This window comes from Condylura cristata, unplaced genomic scaffold (genome assembly GCF_000260355.1).
Source record: "Condylura cristata isolate star-nosed mole 26May11 unplaced genomic scaffold, ConCri1.0 scaffold00034, whole genome shotgun sequence".
NCBI classification, from domain to species: Eukaryota; Metazoa; Chordata; class Mammalia; order Eulipotyphla; family Talpidae; genus Condylura; species Condylura cristata.
In genome coordinates this window covers 13,188,352-13,200,533 of record NW_004567135.1, presented here as the reverse complement: position 1 = coordinate 13,200,533, position 12,182 = coordinate 13,188,352, and the positions used below count along the sequence as shown (strand labels likewise).

At 46.1% G+C, this 12,182-nt stretch overlaps 1 protein-coding gene across 1 annotated transcript in view; it reads left to right on the top strand.

The window, feature by feature from the left end:
• Positions 1–12,182, top strand: part of ANO2 (anoctamin 2, calcium activated chloride channel) — a 254,687-nt gene that overhangs the window by 45,123 nt on the left and 197,382 nt on the right. Inside the window, exons 3-4 of the mRNA XM_012732230.1 lie at positions 2,228–2,326; positions 2,901–2,903. Coding sequence (XP_012587684.1) covers positions 2,228–2,326; positions 2,901–2,903 — 102 coding nt within the window. The remainder of the gene's footprint in view (positions 1–2,227; positions 2,327–2,900; positions 2,904–12,182) is intronic.

The window sequence follows — 12,182 nt, the reverse complement described above, 5'->3', positions numbered from 1 at the left end:
TCCCCTCAGCAGTGTACTTCTTGATCTGCCTGTTCTGCTCCCCACTCTGTCTCTGGTGAAGCCTCTCGCCACCCCTGACCTCTGGCTTGTACCCCAGTTCTGTATGCACAAATAAATAAATCTTTCAAAAAAAATTTCCCTACCTTGAGTTCCTCAACTGTGAAACAGAGGTAGTGACAATGCCTGCGTGACAGCAGGGATGTGAATATTCTACGACAAAAGGCAGAAAGTATTAGCTGGAGATCAGCGTTGGTTTTGCAGCACCCTGACACAGGTAGAGCCCCCCTGCAGCGCCAGTGACACCTCCAAACTCCCTTCCCCAGAACTGCTTGGCACGGATTGTGCATGTATCACACTATTGCTGTGCTTGCTTTATGTTAGTGTCATTTTTGATTATTTGGTGGATTATAGTTTTGGGGCTAGGAATGCTCAACAATTTCATATAAATTAATGGCAATTGCTTCTTTGCTTGATGTCACTTCAGTTTAAGAAAGGTGTCCGTAGGAATGCGACTGTCAGAGAGTGGTGTGGGGGGCATGCCCACACAGTGAGTCGGTAGAACCCTCCTTTTTCCTTAGCATGATTGTTCAAGGGGTCAAGGAATAGGAAGCTGTGAGCATTTCTGTCCACGGAACACCGTTGGTAGGGTCCTGTTCCCACTCTGTCCCTCAGTGACCTTGTCCAAATGTGCATGGCACACTAGCCAGCTCCGTGTGCCTCTCCACAACAGGGCCAGGCTCTGTGTGCTTTTTCCAACAGCCATTTGATGGAGGAATTTTTCAGTTAATTTTGCAGGTAGTTTTTGGAGCTTCTTGGTAACAATGGCACGTTTGCCCATTTTCCTACTTGGTTTTGGCCTCCTTCATTCTTTAGTGACAACATGAGCTAAGTTGATGTCAGAAAATATTTCTTTTTAGGGAATATTTGTTCTGAAAAGTATTGAGGTTTAATTTGAAGATGTAGAGAACACTGATGGCTTCATGTTATAATCTGACCACTTCTTTTTTAAAAAAAGGTTTATTTTTTTATGCATACAAGAACTGGGGTACAGGCTAAGGTGCAGGGGGTAAGGGGAGTTGCCAGAGATAGAGTGGGGAGCAGAACAGGTAGATCTACTAAAATACACTGCTGAGGAGAGCTGCAGGAGAGGTCTGCTGCACCATGTGGCTCAGCTCCCTGCCCGGGAATTGAACTCATGCAGCAGTGTCTGTGGATAGCTTCAGAGAGTTGAGACAAAACCTCTTCTACCTCCAGGGAGGCCCCAATCACTTTTTATAACAGACATTGCATCCAGGGTGAAATGGAGGTGAATCAATCAAACCCAATCTTCAGATACTCACCAGTGAATTTCCTGTTCTTCCTTCTCATTGTTAAGGGGAATAATGTACTCACAGAATGTCTATGTCCTGGACATACTTTGGGGCTCTATAGTTACACTGGTGCCCTGTTCCTATGTTTGTGATGTTATTTTATTTTATTAAAAAACTTTTTTTTAAAGATCTATTTATTTGTGCATACAGAACTGGGGTATAGGCCGGAGATGCAGGGGCGGTAGGAAGATTCGCCAGAGTGGGGAGCAGAACAGGCAGATCAACGAAGTACACTGCTGAGGGGAGAAGCAGGCAGGTCAGAAGAGGTCTGCCCACCATGTGGTCACCTCCGGGGCAGGCGGGGATCGAACTCATGTGGAAGTGGCTTTAGCTTCTTAGTGCTGTGCTTTAACCTGCTGTGCCACCAGGGAGGACCCTGTGGTGTTATTTTTTGAGTTGCATTGTTTGCAGTAATATTTAGATTATTACTTAAAGACTCAGGCGAACCATTTTTTGTGATTGGGGCTACTCTCTACACAGGAGTAGAGCTATGTTGAGGGATGTTTGCTGAATGCATGAGGAGCTAATCAACTAACTGCTATTAAGAGTGTAATGGGATTTCTGTGAAAATCTAATTGCTTATATTTCAAATTCGTGAATACATTTGCTTTAATGCTTCTTTTCCTCTGAAGACACCCAACCTACAGGGAATGTTGGGGCCATCTCCTCACGCTTTTTGATGAGAATATTTCTGCAACAGAACTGGTGGATGGGATATGGGTGAGGTGAAAGTTTAAAGAGAACAGAAAACAGAAGGAGTAATAGGTCTGAGCTTCCAGTCTGGACAGTTGGGAAGTCAGGAATTTAAACGATATCCTAACAGGTGTTTCCATCTCTTCTTCCTTTGTACCTTACAGAGTAAAAGCCAAGGATCCATCTTTGTCCGGATACATGCCCCGTGGCAGGTGCTGGCCAGAGAGGCAGAATTCTTGAAGATTAAAGTTCCCACCAAGAAAGTACGAACATGCTTCTTTTGGGTTTGGGAGTCTCCTTGGCAAGGGATGTGTGCAGTGTGGGAACAGTGTCAGGTGGGATGTGCTTTTTGTGGAGTTGAAGTCATGCTTGCCTACCCCAGAACCCTAGGTTTGGGGCAGTGATGTGGCTGGGTCAGGGAAGAAAGCTGGGTGGGGCTTGGGAGAGGCTTGCTCTCACAGTATCACTTGGGATGAGCTCCGTAAGAAGCCAAACATTGCCCTGGTCCAGTTTCTTGATTTCTCTCTTATGCTTCCTTTCTCCCAGTTCTTGGGGCTCAGCCCCTCTTTAGAGGAAATGTTGGAGTGAGGGCAGCCTGGATGAGCAGCAGGCAGGGAGAATCACACCAAATTCACTGTGAAGACACCTGTCTTCCCGAAGTAGTGTGTGGTGGTTTTTACTTGTTTCTTCTTCACACTAGAATGTTCTTACTCAGATGAATTGATGAAAATTGTTTGGGAATTTTCCTAAGTGTTCTTAAGTCCACCTCGGGTTTTGATTCCCTTGGTTGGCATGAAATGAGGAACTAGCATCTGTAATGGGGAAAAAATTCCCCAGGAGGTTTTGATGCACATCTAGGTCGACAGCCACACAATTTAATAATTTTTTAAAGGTCCTATTGGAAATCAATATAGTCTATGTATAATTTACCAATTCCACTGAAAAATCCCTAGGCGGCAGACTCTCTGTGTAACAAAATCAGCAATCACCTCCGAAGAGAAAGGACATGTGTCCACAGTCTCGTTATGTTTTTCTTAGCAAGCATTTTAGGAGAAAGGAGCAGTTATAAACTGTGACCATTGAGAGTCTCTAGGGAAGGTCCTTGGGCAGATGGTCCTGTCGTTTAACCCAGTGATCTGTGGCTGCTCCCTCTGATTCTCTGCCTTCTCTATGGAAGCTCACATATACAAGAGTAACTTCACAAGCTGTCATAAGTGATGACCTGGCTTTGCGGAGGTCATTTTCATTGTTCCAACGACCACCCCCACAATTCCTGCCCTCCCCACCACGATGCATGCACTGTCACTGTTTCCTGTGTCACCACTGTGATGGCTGCCTTCTCATGGTCTCCACCTCAGAGCAGGGTTACAGTTGGCAGTGCCATTTTTTAAAAAAAAGATTTATTTATTTGTGCATACAGACCTGGGGTACAAGCCAGAGGTGCAGGGGCAGTGAGAGGATTCACCAGAGACAGGGTGGGGGGCAGAACAGGCAGATCATTGAAGTACGCTGCTGAGGGGAGCAGCGGGGGGTCAGGAGAGGTCTGCCGCGCCATGTGGTCACCTCTGGAGTGGGGGATTGAACTTACAGTGAAGCAGCTATGGCTAGCTTGCAATACTGGTCCTAACCCGTTGCGCCAAGGGGTGGTGGCTGACAGTGCCATTTTGAGTAGCGCTCTGCTGATACCATCTTCACCCCCAAACAGACCCCTTTACCCAGGGAAGCTCACTCATTTCACACCCTCAAGTTTTATGCCATCAGGATGATAAAAATCTGTTTTTAGAGATTTGTTTAGACAGAATGGCGATGAAACCATGAACACACACAGACATGTTATGAGTTACAAACATTTGACCATCGAAAGGTCAGTGTTTTGGGGTCGCCTGCCTGAGTGGCATGGTTTCACGAGGACACACGATAACCTTTTCCTGTCAGTTGAACTGCTGAGCATTATGTCACCTGGGCTCTATGTCTCCTGGTGTGAGACTGCTCGCTCCAATACCCCTGGCCTCAAAGACAGGCATCGTTGTTGTTTCTGACTCTACTGCTCCCTCATCGCTGTTCTCCCATTTCTGGCAACACCACCCAAGTCTTAGCCTTGGAGGGAGGCTTCTGCTTCTGGCGATGCCTTAACTTGGTCAACTCTTTCTCTTCTCTTTTGTATTCCGCCCCCCCCCCCCACTCTTTCATAGTTCTCTTCACGCCCCCCCCATCCATCCACCCACCATCTATCTCTTGTCCTGTCTTTGTTTATCAGATATATAATACCTCTTAATCTCATTTTATTTGTATCTTATTTCTGGTGTTTTTATCTCTGTTGGCTATCCTTGGAAAGAAGGTGAGCAAACTCTACTACGCTGTTGTGTCCAGTCCTCCCCACCCTGGACACACCCTGGATCCTTTCAGCAGGAAACCAGGAGACACAGGAGAAGGTGTTCTACCCCACCTTTGTCTCCTGTTTCCTTTGACTCTCTTTGCCTCCTTTTCCACTTCCTGCTCTTCCACCCCGTCTTCCCTCTCCCTTGTACTTCCCTCTCCCGATGCTGCCTCCCAACCTCCTTGATTTTTACCACAGTCTTCTCTGCCTCTTGATTATTCTCTTCATACCCCTTTGCTGTGTCCTCCTTGTTTCCATGCAAGGAAACAAGTACAGCCTGCCTCTGGCCCCTCTCGTCTCTTCCGTGTCCTTTTACAAGCTCAAACCTTTGAGAGCACAGTTCTGCTTCAGTGGCAATGCGCTCTCTCAGTCTGAGTGGCCCTCCGTCCCCCACGTAGCCTTTTGGAACTTAGCATTTGTGGTCTAGTAGTAACTGCCCCTGAATGTGGAGGTGCTGTAGATGAGATGATTTCGGCATGGACATTTTCTACAGCCATTTCTGAGTTTCCCTCCTCCGTTTTCATTTTGGTGACACAGCATGGTAGACTCTACACCAGAAGAGTCCTCCAAAGAGTAGACTCATAACTTTGGCTCTGTACTCCTTAGCTGTGTGATTTGGGGGCATGTCTCTTCATCCCCCATGGGAGGAGAGTGAAGAAAAAAGGAGACCAAGAGGGGGAGAGTAGAGACATTCCCCCATCCAGAGCCTTGATTTCTTCATTTATGATGTGGATATAATAAGATCCTGCTCCTTTCTTAGGAGTTTGTTGTAAGAATTCAAGTCTTAACCAGTGCTATGGAAATACTGGAGTTTATTTTTGTGTCTGTGTACTCAATTATTTTCACGTGTATTCTCAATTCTCATTCCCCCGCCAGCTTCCTTCCTTATTGAATAGGCAGCGGACCCCCATGGAGCTCCTCCTGTTAGGGAGTATTTGGTGAGACTCTGAGGGTATAGGAACAATGCATGGCCCCGGAGGGCCACCCTCCAAGGGTGGAGAGGCAAGACCACACACCCCGTCATCAAAGCGCTCATTAAATACTGTGTCAACTAGCAACTCATTAGCACAGCACAGGCTCTGTCTATAAAAATGGCAGACCAGGGAGTCTGGGGAGAGCCAAGCCAGCTGGTTGCTCCTACAAGGCTGCAGATCAAACAGAAAGAAATTTCCCCACAGTTTCTGGGTCCCAGGCTCAGCCAGGTGGGCTGTTCCGACTTCCTGCTGTAAGATCAGCCACGTGGCCTCATCATCTTTGAATTCATGGCATGCAATGACTTACAGCCGAACTTGCAGGGCATGCCACAGCTGAGAGAGGGGGAGAAAACTTGGTAGGCTGGACAGAATGCATCTTTTTGTTAAGAGTGATCTGAGAACCTGATCCCAGGGTTGGGGTGTGAAACCCATTTTGCAAGAAGTAGGCATGCAGGAGAAGGAGAGACAGGGTAGCTGTGGAGGGCTAGGGTTGGGTCCCTTGCCATTTGCCCCCCTTTTGTGGGCTTGGGAAGTGACTGTTTTGAGAGGAAGCCACATCTGCACAAAACACACCCTGGTGGCAGAGGGAACATTGAGGAAGCCGGAGGCATGGTGTGTGAGAGCAGCAATGTCCTCCAGACCAGTGGAGGTTTGTAGCATAACTCAGCAGGGTCCAGAGAGACCAGGAAGACCAGGAAGATCTCATGAAATTAAGATCTCTGAACAAATCCATAATAATGCGTCCAGAGACTCAGCGTCCCAAGCACAGATATTAACTGGGAGGAATCTTGGAAGGAAGCATTTGTTTTCCAAAAACAACAACAGGAGAGCCAGCATTCCCCTATCCATACACAGGAAGGGGGCCAGAAGGCAGCGCTTGGCCCCAGCAGGCTGGGAAGTTTGAAGTGGGTGCTTTCTCACTTCTGCTCATGACCAAGGTGGTGCTTCTAGATTGTGGTCAACAACTATGCTTCCTTCTCTTTCACTTTTTCATGTATGTGAATGTCTCATCCCTTTCGCGCCCCTGACATTTGCTTATTCTTCGTTGCCTCCTGCTGAGGCTGGGCTGGGAATGGGCCAGAGGGAGATAACTGAGTCAATAAACTCATGTTAATCCAGCAACAATCCGCAACATTTGGAGGAAGTGACAGGTCTGGGATGGATAAAAATCACGTTTGTCTAACCTGTCAAAGGTTTTATAGCTATTATTAAGAGAGTGACTGATTCGGCTAGGGTCAGCCTGGCTGTTCCTAGGAGCCTGAAAGACTTTAGCTTATGAGCTCTTGGCATGCAAGGGACTTCCAGAAAGTCATATTGTCTTAGGAGAGCAGGCTCAGAGCTCTTCTCATCTCCAGAATGGGAGTAATGTACTCAGGATGTCATGCAACACCTAACTGCTACTATTACTGCTGGTGGTATTGTTGTTCATAGGTGGTGTGAAAGGCAGTAACAGATCAATGCACCTCTTCCTGCTGCGTCCTTTCATGGCCAGCATCTGCAATGTTGGAGGGAACTTGGACCCCATTCCATAAATCTGCCAAGGCAACCAGAGCCCAGACCTGGATTTGGTAGAGAGGCAGGAACAGATGGCTTTTGGACTGTGTGCTGGGGGATTTCTGTTTCCTACCACATAGGTCCTTGGGGCACCCATGAACATAATGGCTTCATGTGCGAGGTCTGTGGTGTAGTATGTAGAAAGGCAGCAGGAAGACTGCACTGTCCCGCTGTGCGGGAGGGAGACCTTGAAGGTGTCCATTTCAAGGGCTGCACGGCAGGTGTGACGAGTGCAGACCTTGGTCCTACAACTGACTCTGATAACTCTGGGGTTATTGGGGCCCTATCTTGACCTGTTTCTCAAAACAGGAGTTATGATAGATTACAACAAAAGATTACAATCACAAAAACTATGATAGTGTAAAGCAATGGCTCATTTTAAAAAAGGGCCAAAAGCAGCCACCCCAAAACAATGAATCATGTAATCAAAGGGAAGTAGGGAAGTTCAGAGGGAAATCATGACAGTAGAAATTTAAAAAGGAAGAGCGATTGAGGTAAGTGAGACAAACTTACTTCTGAGCATCCTGGTAGACAAGGCAAAAAAGACTAGAACTCACACAGTCCATGAAAATGAGTATGTGTTTGTCAGAGAAAACAGTTTTTTTCCGGCTGTTAAAGCATAATTACTATATAAATGACATGAACATATGAGACATTTTTAAAGTAATGAGTTTATATAAAGTATAGGAATTCTTGGTATGTTCATTTCTTAAACTGATTTTGGATAAAAACAGAATGAGATGTTCAGGGACGGCTGTACTATAAAGTAAGTTTGTACATTTCTGATGAGCTAACTTGATTCAAATATGAAGGTTAAAGCAGAAATGTTACTCACACTTTATTTCTCCCCAGAGTATTCATGTTTTCTAATATTTGTAGCTACGGAGCTACATCTATTAAAGAATAAGTCCTCTGTTCATTTTTATTAGCTAAAAAATTTACAAATGCCATCAAGGATTTTCTGATGGTTGTGAGAAAATCAGTGTCAACACATTGATCTTATATAATGCTCATTAAAAAACAAAGTACCTTGACATTTTAGTTCAAGTAGCTCAGACTTAGGAAGAAAATATTAATTCTATTAAACTTAATAAATTAGTATAAGTTGTGGTCAGATACCTATTAGTGTCACTGGAGAGACTCTGACTTGGTAACCATGTTTTTTGATAAAAGTTCCACATGGGGCCCTCCCTGGTGGTGCAGCGGTGAGAAGCTAAAGCCACTGCACATGAGTTCGATTCCCGCCTGCCCCGGAGGTGACCATATGGCGCGGCAGACCTCTCCTGACCCGCCCGCTGCTCCCCTCAGCAGTGTACTTCATGGATCTGCCTGTTCTGCTTCCCACTCTGTCTCTGGTGAATCCTCTCACCGCCCCTTTATCTCTGGCCTGTACCTCAGTTCTGTATGCATAAATAAATAAATCTTTGTTTTTTAAAAAGGTCTACATGACTGTCCCTTGGGCTTATGGTGTCCAACCAACTTCAGGGACCTTGGGCCTATATACCCCTTGCTCCTGGTTTACCCAGAGCTGAGGCTTGTCCAAGTCAGGATTCTCCAGAGAAATAGAAAAACAGGACCAAAAGGATGTGTATGGGTATTAATTATAAGAAATTATTTAAAGGGATAACGGAGGGTGAGAAATCTCAAGACCTGCAGTTGACAAGCTAGAGACTCAGAAGTGCTAATTGCAGTTTGGGTCCAAATGCTGGCAGGCTATTGACTCAAGACTAAATAACCAGTGTTTCAGTTTGAGTCCAAAGACAGGAAAAGAATCTCATCCAGCTCAAGAGGGAGGCAGCAGGAGTTCTCTCTCACTCATCTCTTTTGTTCTAGCCAGTCTTCAACTGATTAGATGAGGTCCACCCACACTGGGAGAGCAATCTGCTTTTTTTAGTTTACTTATTTGAAAGTTAATCTCACCCCAAAGCATCCTCACAAACATATCCAGATTAATAGTTGATCAAATATCTTGGCATCCCAGTGTCCTAGTAATGTGGACACATAATAAACTATTGAAAATTTGTACTTTTAACGTTCCACCATGCCCTTTGTAGTGATCAATGGCATCTAAAAAGCTAGGTCTATGTCCTAATCCCACAACTTGGGGCTGTGATCTTGTTTAGAAAAATGAGTCTTTGCAAATATAATTAGTTAAGGGTCTCAGGATGAAATCATCCTGGATTGAGGGTAAGCCGAAATCCAATAACAGGTGTCCTTTTTTTTTTTTTTTAACATGAGCCAAATTACTTTAATTGAGGAATGGTACAAATGAAAGACTTGAGTATATGTTTCGGCATAACATATAGAAAAGGTAAAGGTGACCCCCACATGCATACATAGCCTTGGTGACCTGCAATGATATACCTTCCCCCACCACTACTATGGGATGCCAGCATAAGGCTTAGCTTAGCTCTTGAAATGACAGGAGTTCTTACAACAGCAAAGCAGAAAGAGATTGGAGACCCAGGGGTCAAAAGGAGCTTCTCTCCATGTGAAGCCTACTTGGGGCTCAGACTTAGAGTCTTTCCAAAAGGAGAGTCCTTTCCTCTTTCGTCTAGGGGTGGAATCTTTTCAAATGCTTTAAGTGTTTATCTCTGCTCCTAGTATGCTTTCCCCATTGCTCTCTGAACAAACAATAAATCCTAAACATACTCTTGCTTTGCATCCCAGCCCACGCCTCACTTCCTTCATAAGACCCTCCTTCATCCCCCAGCGTGGCTTCTCAGTCCCCTACAGTCAGTATTGTCATGCCCTCAGTGTTTCTTTACACTCAGCAGTTCTGTTTTCGGTGTGTGCTCTTATGATTCCAACATACTGGAAGACTCCTGAGAACAGGAGCTCCGTGGCATGTTTCCTAGGTTCCCTGAGAGTGCTAGTGTGGGTTACATAAATACCAGATGCTCAGTTAATACCAAATTAACGGGCTGGATGTGCCCAATGTCCTTGTTCCCCCGGCCTCAGGGTCTTCTTGTCACTGGATCCTAGCCAAGCCCCTGGCGTCCCATTCAGCCCAACCCTATCCAGTCCCTGTGAAATCGCCCTGACCAACTCCTTCTTCTATCTGGAGGTGCCTTAATTATCCTGAGGGGCTATTTTGATATTCAGGGAGTCCTCCCTGGTAACCAGCAAATGAAAAGCAGGAGAAATCCAGGAACCTATTAAAGATGTAGAACTTGTAATTTCATAGGGACAAGGGTCACTCTCTACTCAGTCACGACCTACATGTCTTGCACAGCAGACTACTTTTATCATTATCATCAATAATTTTTTAAAAAGATTTATTTGTTTATGCATACAGAACCGGGGTGCAGGCCAGAGGTGCAGGGACAGTGAGAGGATTCACCAGAGACAGAGTGGGGAGCAGAACGGGCCGACTGGCGAAGTACACTGCTGAGGGGAGCAGCGAGCAGTCAGGAGAGGTCTGCCGTGCCATGTGGGTCATCTCCGGGTTCGGGAATTGAACTTGCACCGAAGTGGCTGCAGCTAACTTGCAGTGCTGTGTCCTAACCCGTTGTACCACCAGGGAGGGCCTCCTCAATAATTTTTTAAATGAACCAGAATGGTTGCTTTTTACATAGGGTGGCTGTAGGTGGGGCCTTCTCTCTTCTTGGTCTTGCCTGTTCCCAAACATTTGTTTTTAATCGAGGCATGGCTGGGAGGGCAGGGTTTATATTTGATCTCTTTATGGACATTTTGGTGCATGTGCTTTGATTGCTATTTAAATAGTCTGGAAAGAAGGGGAATATTCTGACTTTTTATTCTCTTTTGTTTTTGTAGTGCTTCTCATCCTCCAAAATCAGAAAAAAAAAAAAAACAAAAAACCAACAACAAAAACCGGTGCCACCTAAGTGTTGCTGTTTGAGCGGGACCTTGAGAAGGCACAGGGTCATGTCCTAGATGTGCACACGGCCTGGGGAGATGCAGGTCTGGCAGGCTGGGCGTGGTCTCTCAGCAGATAGGCCTGACGCAGGGCTCCAGAGCAGTGCAGCTAGACATGAAGTGTAACGGGAAGTGAACTTAAACTTTGTTTATGACATTTGTGGACTTACAAATTGACACAGAAGTAGTGGTTTTCTTTTCTAAAGCCTTCAAGTCATGTCTGTCTGAAATGAGGTAGAATGTGCCAGGCTGGAATCTGGACAGTGGGCCCGGTGCTGGTGGGGCTGGGATCAGAGGCGGTTTGTAGGCGGACTACTGAATATACCATCCAGAGCGGGCTCCTTTGAATGTGCAAGAGTATTAACAGTCATGCCAGGTCAGAACGGACTGGTACATCAGACTGACCTGAGTAACTGGGCCGACTGGTGGTTCTCCCAAATGGACAAAAGGGTGGCAGGTTCCTTTGGCCATGGCGCCCTGCGGGCATATGAGGTGAGCAACAGGGAAACAGGGACAGTCAGCTTCTGGCAGAGTCTTACCCAGTGAGAAAAGGAAGGAGGGGTGTGCCGGCCCCTAGCAGCTCTGGAGCTTGGACTCTTTTGTTTTCAGGGATTTTGCAAGCTTTTTATTAGACCACTGGCAGCTTGCTGTGGTGTATTTACTCCATAGCATCAGCAGCTATGGTCAGTAAATGTTTACAGCACTCCATGACGAAGGTCCGGGAGATGGGAACTGGGTGCAGGGGCAAAGTGGCCCTTCCATTAGCTCTGTCCTTAGAGGGGCAGGGTGGAACCTCAGGTGATAGTGACTCTTGGCCACAGTGGTAAAGGGCTGTTGGTGAGCCGGGGACAGGAAATAGTCTGGAAAGTGTGGAATATTCTGACCTTTTATTCTCTTTTGTTTTTGTAATTCTTCTTATCTTCAAAACAATGTTGATGTTAGGAATGCTAGTTGGATGCCTTATCTGCTGCCTCTGACATGGAATTTAATTGCCCACCACTTTGCTCTGCTCCAGCCACTCTGGCCTCCTGGCTTTTGCTCCCAAATGCCAGGCACATAGTCCTTAAATAGCCTTTTTGCCCTTTTGTCTGCCTGGAGGCCTTTCTGGGCATCTGCAGAACTTACTCCCAGTTCTGCCAGGCTTTCTGCTCCATGCTCCCTCCTTGGGCAGGTCTCCCCTGCCCATCTCACTACATTCATGTGTAGAGGACATACGGACAGTGCGACTGAAAGCCACAATGAGCATCCTTAGACAAAAAAGGATGCACATTAAAAAAAAAAGATTTATTTATTTGTGCATACAGAACTGGGGTACAGGCCAGAGGTTCAGGGAGG